This window comes from Ruditapes philippinarum, unplaced genomic scaffold, assembly GCF_026571515.1.
Source record: "Ruditapes philippinarum isolate M1 unplaced genomic scaffold, ASM2657151v2 ctg8191_1_1_1_1, whole genome shotgun sequence".
NCBI classification, from domain to species: Eukaryota; Metazoa; Mollusca; class Bivalvia; order Venerida; family Veneridae; genus Ruditapes; species Ruditapes philippinarum.
The window spans coordinates 16,111-33,025 of NW_026856629.1; the positions used below are offsets into that span (position 1 = coordinate 16,111).

Sequence of the window (16,915 nt, forward strand, 5' to 3'; positions counted from 1 at the left end):
TTGAAAAGGGGCATAATTCTGTCAATATTGTAGGCAGAGTTATCCAACTTGTCAATCTGATGTACCTTGTTACTATAAATAAGTATTGTAAGTTTCAATTGAATATCTCAAGTAATAATTGAGATATTTGACTTTACAAAAAACTTTAACCAACGCAGACGCCGATGCGGACGCCGACGCCGGGGCGACTACAATAGCTCTCATATTCTTCGAATAGTCGAGCTAAAAACGTGTGCAAATACTTTAATCTTATCAGCTATTTTTAAATGATAAACATGTACAATCAAAATTGAGGAACTTCGCTGCAGATCTAGGATATTCATGTTTAAACATTGTGTTATTCACATTAAAATGACTTAGAATGAGACAGGGAGTGGGGGTGCTTTACTTACAGTTGGTCATATGAAGACATTGAGCTGAAGAACAATATAGCCCACTGCTACATTTGGCAGGGGAGATAATACCCCACTACTTAAAACAAGAGGGCCATGATGGCCCTGAGGTCGCTCACCTGTATATAGGCCTCCCCCCCATCCCCCTGGCAGGGCCAATTTTAACCGAAGGGCTTTTATTTGAACAAACTTGGTCGACACCCATAAGAAGATGTTTCATGCTAAACATCTAAGCTCCAGCTCATTGGGTTCTTTCAAAGAAATTTTTTTATGTTTTTACTATACACATATAGTGAAAAACAATGACACCCCTGGGGCGGGCCAGTTTTGACCCCAGGGCTTTTATTTGAACAAACTTTGTAGACACTCACTAGAAGATGTTTCATGCTTAATATCTAAACTCTAGCTATTTGGGTTTTTTAAAAGAAGATTTTTTAAGTTTTTGCTATACACATAGAAGGAAAATCAATGACCCCCGGGGCAGGCCAATTTTGACCCCAGGGCTTTTATTTGAACAAACTTGGTAGACACCCATTAGAACATGTTTCATGATAAATATCTTAGCTCTAGCTCTTTGAGTTCTTTAAAAGAAGATTTTTTAAGTTTTTACTATATGCATATAGGGAAAATCAATGACCCCCTGGGGCGGGGCCAATTTTGACCACAGGGCTTTTGTTTGAACAAACTTGGTAGACACTCATTAGAAGATATTTCATGCCAAATATCAAAGCTCTAGCTCTTTGGGTTCTTTAAAAGAAGATTTTTTAAATTTTTACTATATGCATATAGGGAAACTCAATGACCCCCTGGGGCGGGGCCAATTTTGACCCCAGGGCTTTTATTTGAACAAACTTGGTAGACACTTACTAGAAGATGTTTCATGCCAAATATCTAAGCTCTAGCTCTAAGGTTTTTTAAAAGAAGATAATTAAATTTTTTTCTTTCGGTTGCCATGGCAACCAGAGTTCTGCATGGAATAAAATTCTTTGAACAATTTTTAAAGGTGACCACCAAAGGAACTTCCTGTGAAGTTTGGATGAAACTGGCTTAGTGGTTTATGAGGAGATGTCATTTAAAGTAAAAGTTTACAGATGGACAGACGGACGCCGGACGAAAAGCGATCACAAAAGCTCACCCTGTCACTTTGACAGGTGAGCTAAAAATGGCGGGGTTTACGTTAACATTTGTTCATGTGGCAACTTTTCGGCCTACTAGCCTGGAATATCTAAATTGCCCATTGACATCCATCCAAAAGTGTCCTTACATGAATGAATCCTAAGCCCCAAGCAGGAGCAAAAAAAAATTAAAAGATTTAAAATGAGCTACCTTGACCAATTTAGCCAGTGTTTCAATAGAAATGGACCCCCAACAACCTCATAAATAATGTATCACCAGATAATGACTATCTTTAAAGTCACATTAAGCCACAGAAATTAATACATTTTAGTTTTTTCTTTCTGTAGAAAAAGATAAACAAATGTATTATCATGTTCCCAGAATAAATTAAACGCACTTTAATTACTTGAATAAAAAAGCACTGAAAAACAATCATAGCCAAATGTAAAGTTTGTTTGTTTCATTTCACGTCAAATGTAAAGAAAGTGGTACTTGGACTTCCATACAAATTACCAAATCATTATAATTGTGCTTATTACCACGGACTTTAAAAGCCTGGAAGGGATAATAAATCATAATTATTGAGATCGCAACATTTTCAATTAAGCTTCACCACCTGGATAAGCTAAAATCTTTCCTATTTACTATTTTTATGAATGATTCACAACAAAAAAATTTCACAATATTTATGAAATATCAACTTAGTAGTTAATAAGACATTACATGTATATATTTCTTTAATTGTTTGCATCTTTTTGACTTGATCATTTACAAAAAAAAAAAAAAAAAAAAAAAAAAATTAGTAAAACAACTGTACAAGTGATAATTAATAATTACAAATAGATATTTACAATTTTACTATTTACAAGAATTTATAATACAAAATGTGACCAGCACACACCATAAATATATCTTACATACAACTATTTACATTTTCAGCACAATTTATCTCTTGACATTTTTTTCTTGTTACTAGAATATTACTTGCATGCAACATATCTTCCATGGCATATAGCCATGTATTAAGTCTAAATATCAGGACCACAAAAATAACCATTAGTAGAATAATAGACAGTCATGTGTTGATTTTAGAGTCGTAGACAAGGTATGCAATCAATAATCATTTTCAGCTATAATTCCTGTGGAAAAACTCTGATCATGTCTTAAAACTGATACAGTCTAAAAGACTTAAAAGTCACCTTTTTAGACCACAATAATCACCATAATTATAATTAATGATAGTCATGTGCCAACTTTAGCATCCTGAACAAAATACACAAAATCAATTTTCAGCTATAAATCTTGTGAAAAAATCTGATTGTGTCTTATAATCAGGAAAACAGCAAATTGCATATTGTCAAGTATTAAGACCACAAAAATCTATTAAAGGTACTAATGTGCCAGCTTTAGTATCATAGACTAGATATTATATTTAATCAATAACAATTTTCTGCTTTAAATCTTGTAAAAAAGATCTTAGCCCGATCTTATAACTGATTTGTCTTATAGGTGGGTAAATAGCACAGAATTCAAGAGTATTACACTAACCCTTTTGCTATTGAATTTTTATTGGGATATCAAATGAGACAGATTATATGCTGGTGGCAAAGGCTAATCACATTCTTTTTCAGGACGTTAAGGAATAAAGTGATTAATATGCTCATTTTTTTTTGTCGTCAAGTTAAATTGAATTAGTAACATATTTCAAGAAACTGATTATCATAATGGTGATTGGCCTACAATTGATAATGTAAAAAAAAGTTTAGGATAATACTTAAAAACTAGCTAAATTATAAAAAGTCTGCCCCCTTCTTTCACAAAACTTGCAAGTAACCCATATTCTGTACCATATTTATTGGGTTACGTGTATTACTGAATTATTTTTGCATAGTCAAATATTAAAATGTAAACAATTATGATAAAATGTAAATTTATTTTGACTTGCGCCTGTGCACTCACCATTTACACTTGGATGGGCATCATGTCACATTAAATGTGCAAAGTATTGTTTGATTTTTTTGTTTTTTTTTAAGTGACATTATGCTCATATTTTTATAGTCAAGTTGAGCTGAATTGACTTTATATTTCAAAAGATTGACTGTTGAAATGGTGTTTGACCAAGAGTTGATATTGGAAAACGTTCAGGATAAAATTATAAATCTGCCTAAAATATAAAAAGACTGTCCCACTCATTTTATAAACTGAAACGGTAACTTCTAATACATATTTAAAGAATTTTACTTGGATCTGTGCATTATTTATTGTTTATGGTACGTAAATTATCAAATTAAAAGGAATTATGGTAAAATAAAAACTTATTTTGATATTCACCTGTTCACTCACTTTATACCATTAGATGGGCATAATGTCACTTTAACAGAAACCATAGAAACAACACATTTCTTCACCTAACCAAGACTTGAATTATATCAATATAAAAATTCTGAATCTCACTACTGACAAATAAGGTGTAGGCTTTCCGCACAACAGTCCTCTCTCCTCTTGCCATGATAGATGTAACAGAAAAAAAACACAGCACTTTTGCTCTAAAGTGCAATTTGTTCATGCATAAGTCCTGTTACAAAATCAAACCATAACATTCGGGAGTGTTTCAATAAGCTTAAAGCTTCCAACAACAATTGAACTGAAATAAATACTGTATAAAATAACTACAGTATATATATACATATATGTATGTTGCTGCTGCAAAATCAAACCTCACACAACCGGTTTCCTTAATTTGACCATTCACATGTTACAGTTTTTTATACTCTCTAAATAATACAAAACATGCCAATCTTCATAGCACAAAACTATAACACAAACTCTATCACATATTTCTTATTTTCAAAATGTCAGATATTGTTCCGCAAAACCTTTCCGTGCATCGATGTCAACGTAACCATAACGTCTACACATAAAACCTCAAGACAGTTCAAATCCAGTGTTAGAATGAATGGCGTATTTCAGTTTCTCGCGTAAAGTCGCTTTTTTCTGATAGTTCGGAAGTTTGAGCAAATTAAAACACGTGGACGAAGTTGGGAGGCGTCCTACAGGATCACGTTTCTTAATATTGAAGAATCCCTTAAGAACACTGCCAACAGTATCCCCGGTGTCCTGTCAACAGGAAAAGAAAATTAGTACTTGAAACAATTCAGAGATGTAAAATTATCAAATCTTCTTCTTATCTCATTCTCTGAGTGTCAAAATACGAAACAGCCACCAAACAATCCCAGTCAACTAATGTCTTTTTGTTTGTTTATCTTCTTTATATGCCAATTTTAAAACATTTTTCTTTTCATATCTTGGTGATTATTTCACCTGAAAGGCTTTCCTGGGAAATTTACCAATGATTATCAATTTCTACTGGAGTGACCTACTATTTATCCCGCATGATTTCTGAATTAGCGGTGAGAAACAAATAACCAGTAGGCTCAATAAATAAATGTCGATGACCAACTTTAAGAAAGAAATTTCGCACCAGCAACCTTACATAAATTCATTACATGGGTTAAATATAAAATTATATCATGTGAGCCTCTGGAGTTTGTATCATTTCATTCCTGGAGTTTCATAAATTTAGTAATGTAAACATTAATGTAATTTTCTTTTTATAAATCAGATACCTAAAAAAGAACTATTTTTCATTGAAGAGAATTATTTGTTTTTAATTGATGGTCATAAAATGTATTGCTAAAATTTAGAGTGTTTTTACACTATGTTGGTATGACGCAAGTAAAGTCATGCCAAAATACATGCATGACCATGCCATACCATTTTTTACAGTCATAAAAGCTGCATGAGTATGTCATTAATAGATATAGATACCTGATCATCACTGACTTCTACACATCTTATAGAAAATGGCGGCTCAAGATGGGCAAACCCTAACAGTGGAGCCTTTGAACAACTTGTTACAAACTGAAACAAAAATAAACAATAATAATAATAAAGTTTTAGCAAGCTTTAGTTTAGCAACAAATTTTTTGTACATTTTTAAAACCAGAAGTGTTTATTTTAGTTTGCATATAAGACACACTGACACAGGAAAGGACACAAATGGTGACTTTCCAGCTTTACTTGTAGAGGAATAACTAAGGTGCCCCTTCATTCATTATTTCCAGCATAAGTAGGTACCTGAGGAGTAGAACTGTCAACACTCTGTAAGTTAGCTGAATATATATTTACCATGAAATAATCCCAAATTCTCTGGTGGGACTCAAACCCGCAGAGGTAAGGGGCAATTGGTTTGAAGTTCAGGAGCAGAACCATTGGCCATAGACACCCCTGATGTAAGAGCTAGTAGCCATTGCTTTGTTAATTAAGACAGTTTAGTATCGAAATATAAAAAAATCTATGCAACAGAATAGTCTAATCAGACTATTTATTTATTTCTAATGATGATTTGTTAAGCACATTAAGCACATGGGGAAATAATTATGGCATAATTATATCCAGCAAATAACTGAATAGAACGGCAATAACTCACCCTTAACTAGCTGAATTGCTTAATAGAACTTGCCAAGCAAACACTTTCTTTTAAAAAGGACATTGTCAATTTTGGATTTACCATGCTGAATAATTAAAATCTTAGCCAGCAGCATAGAGCCAGGTCAGCCTGCACTGCAAAGATGTGCCAACTGACCTGGCACTACACCCTTGGCAAAGGCTAATTACATGTACTTTCTCCTTCAGCAGGCTAGGAATTAAACATAGAATGTAACTATATATAACCTTGAGGAAAGCTGCCCTGTCTGCTTGATTAAAATCTTTCTCTAGTATGTCCCACAGCCAGTTAATCACTTTATGGTTATTATGGTAACCTCCATAGTACTGTGTATGTTTCCTGAAATAAATATTGAAAATGGTTTCAATTTACATTGTAGTTTTAAACTTTTTTAGACATTTATGCAGTAAATTTTTTTAGACATTTACGTAGTAAAGTAATTTACATGGTGAAATTCAATACTATATCTTAATATTGCTGTTGATTTTTGTTAAGTTATACAAGACAGGGTACAAAACAATTATTAGAACATGCAAACATTAAAAATTACTCTCAGACAATGCAAGCCTCTTATGGCACTAAATACTACAAGAGGGCCATGATGGCCCTGGGGTCGCTCATCTGTACATAGGCCCCCAGGGCGGGGCCAGTTTAAACCAAAGGGCTTTTATTTAAACAAACTTGGAAGACACCAATTAAAAGATGTTTCATGATGTTAAGTTTTTACTATACACAAATAATGACAAGAGGGCCATGATGGCCCTGAGGTCGCTCACCTGTATATAGCCCCCCCCCCACCCCCCAGGTCAATTTTTACCCAAGGGCTTTTATTTGAACAGACTTGGTAGACACCCATAAGAAGATGTTTCATGCTAAACATCTAAGTTCTAGCTCATTGGGTTTTTTAAAAGAAGATTTTCAAGTTTTTACTATACACATATAGTTAAAAACAATGACACCCCTGGGGCAGGGCCAGTTTTGACCCCAGGGCTTTTATTTGAACAAACTTTGTAGATATTTACTTAAAGATGTTTCATGTATAATATCTAAACTCAAGCTATTTGGGTTTTTTCAAAGAAGATTTTTAAGTTTTTGCTATACACATATAAGGAAAATCAATGACCCCCGGGGCAGGGCCAGTTTTGACCCCAGGGCTTTTATTTGAACATACTTGGTAGACACCCATTAGAACATGTTTCATGCTAAATATCTTCGCTCTAGCTCTTTGAGTTCTTTAAGAGAAGATTTTTTAAGTTTTTACTATATGCATATAGGGAAAATCAATGACCCCCTGGGGCAGGGCCAATTTTGACCCCAGGGCTTTTATTTGAACAAACTTGGTAGACACTCATTAGAACATGTTTCATGCTAAATATCTTAGCTCTAGCTCTTTGGGTTCTTTAAAAGAAGATTTTTTAAGTTTTTACTATATGCATATAGGGAAAATCTATGACCCCCTGGGACGGGGCCAATTTAGACCCAATGGCTTTTATTTGAACAAACTTGGTAGACATTCACTAGAAGATGTTTCATGCCAAATATCTAAGCTCTAGCTCTTACGGTTCTTTAAATGAAGATTTTTTAAGTTTTTACTATATGCATATAGGGAAAATCAATGACCCCCGGGGCGGGGCCAATTTTGACCCCAGGGCTTTTATTTGAACAAACTTGGTAGACACTCACAAGAAGATATTTCATGTCAAATATCTTAGCTCTAGCTCTTTGGGTTCTTTAAAAGAAGATTTTTTAAGTTTTTACTATATGCATATAGGGAAAATCTATGACCCCCTGGGGCAGGGCCAATTTTGACCTCAGGGCTTTTATTTGAACAAACTTGGTAGACACTCATTAGAAGATGTTTCATGCTAAATATCTTAGCTCTAGCTCTTTGGGTTCTTTAAAAGAAGATTTTTTAAGTTTTTACTATATGCATATAGGGAAAATCAATGACCCCCTGGGGCGGGACCAATTTTGACCCCAGGGCTTTTATTTGAACAAACTTGGTAGACATTCACTAGAAGATGTTTCATGCCAAATATCTTAGCTCTAGCTCTTGGGTTCTTTAAAAGAAGATTTTTAAGTTTTTACTATATGCATATAGGGAAAATCAATGACCCCCTGGGGCGGGGCCAATTTTGACCCTAGGGCTTTTATTTGAACAAACTTGGTAGACACTCATTAGAAGATGTTTCATGCCAAATATCTAAGCTCTAGCTCTTACGGTTCTTTAAAAGAAGATATTTAAAGATTTTTCTTTCGGTTGCCATGGCAACCAGAGTTCTGCATGAAATGGAATTCTTTGAACAATCTTGATAGAGCTTCATACAAAGAGTATTCCTGCCAAGTTTCATTAACATTAGCCTTGCGGTATCATAGAAGATGTCCTTAGAATATTTAAAATGTGGACGGACGACAGACGACGGACGCCATTTGGTTGGCCATCCTAAAAGCTCACCTGCACTTTGTGCAAGGTGAGCTAAAAAACAATGACTTTTGCCCCCCCCTCCCCCTGGCAGGGCCAATTTTGACCCAAGGGCTTTTATTTGAACAAACTTGGTAGACACCCATTAGAACATGTTTCATGCTAAATATATTAGCTCTAGCTCTTTGCGTTCTTTAAAAGAAGATTATTAACTTTTTACTCTATGTATAAAGGGAAAATCAATGACCCCTGGGGCGGGGCCAATTTTGACCCCAGGGCTTTTATTTAAACAAATTTGGTAGACACCCATTAGAAGATGTGTCATGCTAAATATCTTAGCTCTAGCTCTTTGGGTTCTTTAAAAGAAGATTTTAAAGTTTTTACTACATGTATATAGGGAAAATCAATGACCCCGGGGCGGGGCCAATTTTGACCCAAGGGCTTTTATTTGAACAATCTTGGTAGACACCCATTAGAAGATGATTCATGCCTAATATCTTAGCTCTAGCTCTTTGGGTTCTTTAAAAGAATTTTTTTAAAGTTTTTACTATATGCATAGAGGGAAAATCAATGACCCCCTGGGGCTGGGCCAATTTTGACCCCAGGGCTTTTATTTGAACAAACTTGGTAGACATCCATTAGAACATGTTTCATGCCAAATATCTAAGCTCTAGCTCTTTGGGTTTTTTAGAAGAAGATTTTTTTAAGTTTTTACTATATGCATATAGGGAAAATCAATGACCCTAGGGCGGGGCCAATTTTGACCCCAGGGCTTTTATTTGAACAATCTTGATAGACACTTATTAGAAGATGTTTCATGCTTTATATCTTAGGTCTAGCTCTTTGGGTTCTTTAAAAGAAGATTTTTTAAAATTTTTACTGTATGCATATAGGGAAAATCAATGACCATCTGGGGCGGGGCCAATTTTGACCCCAGGGCTTTTATTTGAACAAACTTGGTAGACATCCGTAAGAACATGATTCATGCCAAATATCTAAGCTCTAGCTCTGTGGGTTTTTTAGAAGAAGATTTTTTTAAGTTTTTACTATATGCTTATAAGGAAAATCAATGACCCCCTGGGGTGGAGCCAATTTTGACCCCAGGGCTTTTATTTGAACAATCTTGGTAGTCACTTATTAGAAGATGTTTCATGCTTAATATCTTAGGTCTAGCTCTTTGGGTTCTTTAAAATAAGATTTTTTAAAGTTTTTACTATATGCATATAGGGAAAATCAATGACCCCCTGGGGCGGGGCCAATTTTGGCCCCAGGGCTTTTATTTGAACAATCTTGGTAGACACTCACTAGAAGATGTTTCATGCCAAATATCTAAGCTTTAGCTCTTTGGGTTTTCTAGAAGAAGATGTTTAAAGTTTTTTCTTTTGGTTGCCATGGCAACCAGAGTTCTGCATGGAATGGAATTCTTTGAACAGCTTTGTTAAGGCTTCACATAAGGAACATCCCTGTGAAGTTTCATTATGATCTGCCTTATGGTTTCAGAGGAGATGTCAGTTGAAAAGTGTGAACGGACAACGGACGATGTACGACGGATGACAGACGACGGACGAAGAGTGATCCTAATAGCTCATCCTGAGCATATGCTCAGGTGAGCTCAAAATGATTGCACCATATACATCAGCTAAACCCAAAAATCTAATTCTATGAGATAATACTACACTATTCTAAGTGTAAGAATAACAAGAGGGCCATGATGGCCCTGAAGTCGCTTACCTGTATAAAGGCCCCCGAGCGGGGCCAGTTTAAAACCCAGGGCTTTTATTTGAACAAACTTGGTAGACACCCATTAGAAGATGTTTCATGCTACACATCTAAGGTCTAGCTGGTCAAGTTTTTTCTTTACACATATAGTTAAAAACAATGACACACCTGGGGCAGGGCCAGTTTTGACCAAAGGGCTTTTATTTGAACAATCTTTGTAGACACTTACTAGAAAATGTTTCATGCTTAATATCTAAACTCTAGCTATTTGGGTCTTTTCAAAGAAGATTTTTAAGTTTTTGCTATTCACATACAAGGAAAATCAATATCACCAGAGCTGGGCCAATTTTGACCCAAGGGCTTTTATTTGAACAAACTTTGTAGACACTCACTAGAAGATGCTTCCTGCTTAATAACTAAACTATAGCTATTTGAGTTTCTTCAGAGAAGACTTTTTAAGTTTTTGTTAAACACATATAAGGAAAATGAATGACCCCCGGAGCGGGGCCAATTTTGACCCCAGGGCTTTTATTATAACAAACTTGGTAGACACTCACTAGAAGATGTTTCAAGCTTAGTACCTAAACTCTAGCTATTTGTTCTTTTCAAAGAAGATTTTTAAAGTTTTTGTTCTACACATATAGGAAAAATCAATGACCCCCGGGGCAGGGCCAATTTTGAACCCAGGGCTCTTATTTGAACAAACTTGGTAGACATCCATTAGAACATGTTTCATGCTAAATATCTTAGCTCTAGGTCATTGGGTTCTTTACAAGAAGATTTTTAAGTTTTTGCAAAACACATATAAGGAAAATCAATGACCCCGGGGCGGGGCCAATTTTGACCCCAGGAAACTTGGTAGAAATCCATTAGAACATGTTTCATGCTAAATATCTTAGCTCTAGCTCTTTGGGTTCCTTAAAAGGAGATTTTTTAAGTTTTTACTTTATGCATTTAGGGAAAATCAATGACCCCCTGGGGCGGGGCCAATTTTGACCCGAGGGATTTTATTTGAACAAACTTGGTAGACACCCATTAGAGGATGTTTCATGCTAAATATCTTAGCTATAGGTCTTTGGGTTCTTTAAAAGAAGATTTTTTAAGTTTTTACTACATGTATATGCATATAGGGAAAATCAATGACCCCCCGGGCGGGGCCAATTTTGACCCCAGGGCTTTTATTTGAACAAACTTGGTAGACAGCCATTAGAGGATGTTTCATGCTAAATATCTTAGCTCTAGGTCTTTGGGTTCTTTACAAGAAGATTTTTAAGATTTTGCAATACACATATAAGGAAAATCAATGACCCCGGGGCGGGGCCAATTTTGATCCCAGGGCTCTTATTTGAACAAACTTGGTACGAATCCATTAGAACATGTTTCATGCTAAATATCTTAGCTCTAGCTCTTTGGGTTCTTTAAAAGAAGATTTTTTAAGTTTTAACTATATGTATATAGGGAAAATCAATATCCCCGTGGGGTGGGGCCAATTTTGACCAAAGGGCTTTTATTTGAACAAACTTGGTAGACACCCATTAGAGGATGTTTCATGCTAAATATCTTAGCTATAGGTCTTTGGGTTCTTTAAAAGAAGATTTTTTTAAGGTTTTACTATATGCATATAGGGAAAATCAATGACTCCCTGGGTCGGGGCCAATTTGGACCCCAGGGCTTTTATTTGAACAAACTTGGTAGACATTCACTAGAAGATGTTTTATGCCAAATATCTAAGCTCTAGCTCTTTGGATTTTTTAGAAGAAGATATTTAAAGTTTTTTCTTTTGGTTGCCATGGCAACCAGAGTTCTGCATTGAATTAAATTCTTTGAACAATTTTCAAAGGTGATCACCAAAGGAAAATTCATGTGAAGTTTGGATGAAATTGGCTTAGTGGTTTATGAGGAGATGTCATTTAAAGTAAAAGTTTACGGATGACGGACGGATGGACTGACGGACGGAAGTTCTCACAGGACAGTAATTATGTGGCTACTCTATTGTTTTCTCTATTGTTCTTTTTAGCCACACAAAAGAAAATAGCCACATAAAAGCATTACGGAATGAATGACATCAAAGAGAAAGAACAGTTACCTATTGTCCCTCTAGCCACATAAATACTCTCCTGTGAGTGTGGACGGACGGATGCCGGACGAAAAACAATCACAAAAGCTCACCCTGTCACTTTGGGACAGGTGAGCTAAAAAAAACTCAATAAAAGGTGACCCGTCAAAAGCATTAATCACAATAAAATTACATGAAAATTGCAGACTCAGTTTAATTGAGTCTGTATATGAGAGATAATGAAAAAGTGTAAAATCCCTCAATGCCCTCCAGCACAGGTTTGAGCGGTATTCAATTTTCTACAAGTGCTGAAGTCAATGATACCAAAACACCATAAAAATATAACAACACTGAAGTGAAGTACAAGGCAAATTTCAGACTTATCTATATCTCAAGTACACTATACTGTTCTAAGTATTATAATAAAAGAATTCTATTTATAGCTCAAGTACACTGTTTCCCAGCTTGCAATGAGTTCATTACCTGAGGTCACTGGTATCCATATCCGCTGTATCTCCAGAGATCAGTTTCTGTAACTCCGGTGACGAGAACATACTTAACCAATCAGAATTCACGACAGATTTAAATCCCTTGATAAACGCTAGCGTCTGATCCCTGATCTGTCTGTACATACGGAAATGTGCCATCAAGTGTACGTAACGTATCCTACAAAATTATGTGTCACAGTGTTTTACCATAATAAAAATAATACCATAGAATTTAACAATTTATAAAAAACAATAAACTCGTTAAAATATTTGATGGTGTCTTAAAATGCTATTTAAAGTTCTGAAACAGATTTTTTTGTATGTTCTTTGCACAAGGTGATTGTGTTTTATAACACATTGTTTTTCAAATATAAAAGTTCTTAAGCAAGAAAATATACACAAGTTTTCCTCATATGTGTATGTCCCTATCTACTACATCTTTCCCTTTAGTTTAATAAAAACATCTGTACAACAACATCCTTTACTGAGAGGTATTGACTGCTCTATGGAGGAGAGTAAAGTCATTTTTATTATTTGGCAGGATTATTAAGGTTATTGCTTCTAAGAGGTTGGCCTTTTAAAGATTACATTGTATGTACTAAAACTGACAAACCTGTTGTCGTTGGTTACAGCTACAGCTTTCCCGCCAGGTACCAGCTCATGAGTCTCTAGTCTCCCCATAATATCTTCATCATAACAGAATGTAAGGTCAAGGTCACTCACATCATCATCAAAATGCTGTGGATAAAGATTATTCAAAAATTTAAGTAGGAGAATCCAACTACATGTAGCTGTCATTTAAGAATGTGTAATGAGAATGTATTTACATAATAATGATTCCATTGTAATGTTAACCTTATGATCATGTATGTTAGTGGTAATTATAATAACTTACTAAGCTATGTACAGTAAAAAATTTCAAATATGCCTCTCACTGGTAATAAAACAGCATTCATCATGCCAAATTATGGCCCTCCCACCCCCCTCTCCACGAAAAAAACAAAAAACACCCACCAAAAATCAGGCCTCTTTGCCTAAAACTCTATATATTACTTTCTGCAAAAGCAAGTATTTCCATAATTAAACTTACTTAAATTAATTTATTCAGTCCAAATCAGTTAATATATTACCTTGATATATGTCAGATTCTTGGCAAGATCTGGATCCAGGGACGGTAATTCATCAAGAGAGCTGTACGTTGAACTAAAACTGTGACCCAGAATCTGAGTCAAGAAGAATGGAGCAAATGGGACCTCCACGATGATGCCCTAAAATACAAGAAAAAAAAATTACGCAACATAAAATCTTTTAACTTTGTAAGCTTATCTATTTATATTCTTTCCGAAAAATATATTTGCTGCCTGTGAACTTAACTATTGATAAATACTAAAAAAATCTCTCTCAAAATATTTTTTATGATGCATTTTATTCTGATTACATGTAATATTCATGTATATTAAATAACAAGAGACTTAATAACAAATAACTAGATAATAACTTATGCATAACTTTCAGAAATGTACGAGTTGAACACTAACTAATTCTTCTGAAGTCCTTCTTTTTTCAATTGTGTTAATGTCACACCGACATAGTATCAGTCATATTGCAACTTTCCAGCTTTACTGGTGAAGGAAAACCGCAGGTGGCCTTCAAAGCTATATTTCAGGTATAAACGGGCACTTAAGTATTTCTTTAAAAAAATTTAAGTCTAGGGGCTGTAACTCTTGTATTGGTTACCTCATAAACAGCCTTGGCAAGCATTTTACCGACAAACTCAAACAAGAAGAGATGGTTTTCCTGTATGTAGGAGGTAGAAGATGGATACAGTTTCTGCTCACTCGTCACCTGTAATATAATATAGTTTAAGATTAAACTTTAAGATCTTTTTTTGCTGAATTTTAAACAATATTTGTCATGATCAAAATCGTAATGTTTGAAAGTAATTACACTGTGTTTCTTTGTCTGAAATTTTGAGATAAAAATTTAAATATGAAACAAATGCATCAAAGATTATCACTGTTGTAAGATGTGTGAGCTGTTCTTTCTTATCAACAAATAAAGACAATGTTTTCATTTTTGAATCTTATCTGTTTTTCTGGTTTTACTTCACACCTACAGTTTAGGTCATGTGGTGTCCAAACAGAAAGGATGATTTTGGCTAACCTTGGGATTACCAAACTTCAAAGCAAAACCAGTTCACCTGCTGGAGCTAAGAGATGCATAGACTCTAGCTATTTAAACACATTTAGTCACCTCTTAATGATCATGATTCTATGCCTCAATCATTAAATAAAGAGATCCCCTCATTTAAAAGGGGATTGAATCTCATCTAGCCAACTCTTATGTAAATACCTGTCAAATTTAAGCAAACTGCAACTAAAATTACCAGTCACTCAGTTCATAAAATCTTGAAAAATACTCTGATTTTTGTTTTATTGAATTAAATGTTCATAAAATACAAAATGTAGACTTGTGTGAAATATTTATAAATCTTACCTTAAACAGGTTCAAGGATGGATCAAACACTTTTGTTATAGTTTCCTCAAGGAATTCTTTAAATACACCGTCCTGATCTATACCGGCCTCGTCCAGTCCCTGTTCATTGATAAACCTTACCCTGATTACCCCTTTAATAGCTCGAGGAGGAACCTGGGCAAGCTGCCTGTAACCATCCTGCAATCATAAAGTACAAAATTTTTGTGTTTTATTTCTTTTTCTAGTTGTTACGCTGATTTTAACACATTTTTTTTTGGTCATATTTCGATAGCCGATCCACATAACAGGCTTTTCTAACAACATTAGCTTCTTAATCTTAGTCACACATCTCTTTAAGAGAACAGGTGCCCTGGCGGTTAATTTATTTGTCTCTTTGACTAGTATCATGGTTTCGAGCCAGGGTAAAGACATGTTAAAGTGAGAGTCATTGACCATTCTGGTAAGCCTGGACAAACCAGTATGGTTTATAGATACAGTTGACTCTCGGTAACTCGAAATCCAAGGGACTGGGTATTTTACTTCGAGAGAAACGGAATTCGAGTAACGTGGAACTACCGCCATAACGTTGACTTCGTACATGTATATACATGTACCTGATTGAATGTGCAAAGAAGAAGGTTTCTTATTGTTGTTAGCGGCAATGCTGCAATATTTAACCATTGAAATGACGGTAAATCACTTTCAACTACAAATTATAAATGAACAAAAATATATCATTCAAAATTTAACACATGTATATTAATAGTGAAACATAAACACACAATTATATTTGATTTAATTGATCATCGGACGAAAACGAAATTAGCAACTATCGTGAACCGGAAGTACAAATTAATGTATGCAATATGACGGAACATTAATTATACAAATATCATTTACGTTGATAATACACATCAATACCTAGGCTGTTATTTGACTAACACCCGTCAGACTGGCACGAGTCAACTTTTTTTAAAGAAATGTAATTAAATTTTAATTTAGTTATCTAACTGTTAAAACCAAATAAGTCGTGAAACGGATTAAAGACACTTTTACGACGTGTTAATAAAACATGATGACCGGCAATTAAAATTACTATGAAACGTGTAAATCACGAGTGACAACATCTCACCTTGATGTCGCCGACCTTTGATCAGTCGGCTGTTTTCACACTTCGACTAATTGAGATGAAAATATGTGGACTTTAATTGACGGGACCAAATTTTCTTTTCGACTAAACAGAAGTCTCGGTAAGTCAAAATTTGACCTAAGCGGAGTTAAAATACAAAGATAAAGAAGGAAATTTGACGGGACTTAAGAAATTATTCGACTAAGGCGGAATTTTGAGTAAAGCGATTTTGACTTATTGAGAGTCAACTGTAATTAGATATTGAGAGAAGAATATTTTATCAATATATAATTCAAACCAACCTCTACTATCCGGCTTCTATGTACTGTAATCAAGGTGGACTGTGGTGTGGCACTGACAGATTCACACAAACCTAACACTTCTCTCTCCTTCTGAACACTCTTCCTGAATATCTTAACTCTCTATAAAAATAGAACACATATTGATATATGTTATTATATTCATTATCTCAAAGTTTAGAAAATCTATGAAACTATTTTTTGTTGTTTTTTTTTTGTTTGGGGGGGGGGGGGGGTTGGAAGATAGGGAATAAGATTTTCTGTTAGCTTCAACACAATAGAGTTGTATGGCTACTTCAAAGCTGTACTGGT

General features: G+C 34.8%; 1 protein-coding gene across 1 annotated transcript in view; it reads right to left on the reverse strand.

Annotated features, from left to right (window-relative positions):
• Positions 1–4,268: 4,268 nt before the first annotated feature.
• The window catches only part of LOC132747158 (ubiquitin-protein ligase E3B-like), a 33,300-nt gene continuing 20,653 nt past the window's right edge, over positions 4,269–16,915 (reverse strand). The window contains exons 20-28 of the mRNA XM_060736478.1: positions 16,607–16,726; positions 15,197–15,373; positions 14,438–14,545; positions 13,831–13,968; positions 13,314–13,438; positions 12,696–12,878; positions 6,243–6,354; positions 5,337–5,429; positions 4,269–4,625 (exon numbers count right to left, since the gene is read on the reverse strand). Coding sequence (XP_060592461.1) covers positions 4,434–4,625; positions 5,337–5,429; positions 6,243–6,354; positions 12,696–12,878; positions 13,314–13,438; positions 13,831–13,968; positions 14,438–14,545; positions 15,197–15,373; positions 16,607–16,726 — 1,248 coding nt within the window. The 3' untranslated portion in view covers positions 4,269–4,433. The remainder of the gene's footprint in view (positions 4,626–5,336; positions 5,430–6,242; positions 6,355–12,695; positions 12,879–13,313; positions 13,439–13,830; positions 13,969–14,437; positions 14,546–15,196; positions 15,374–16,606; positions 16,727–16,915) is intronic.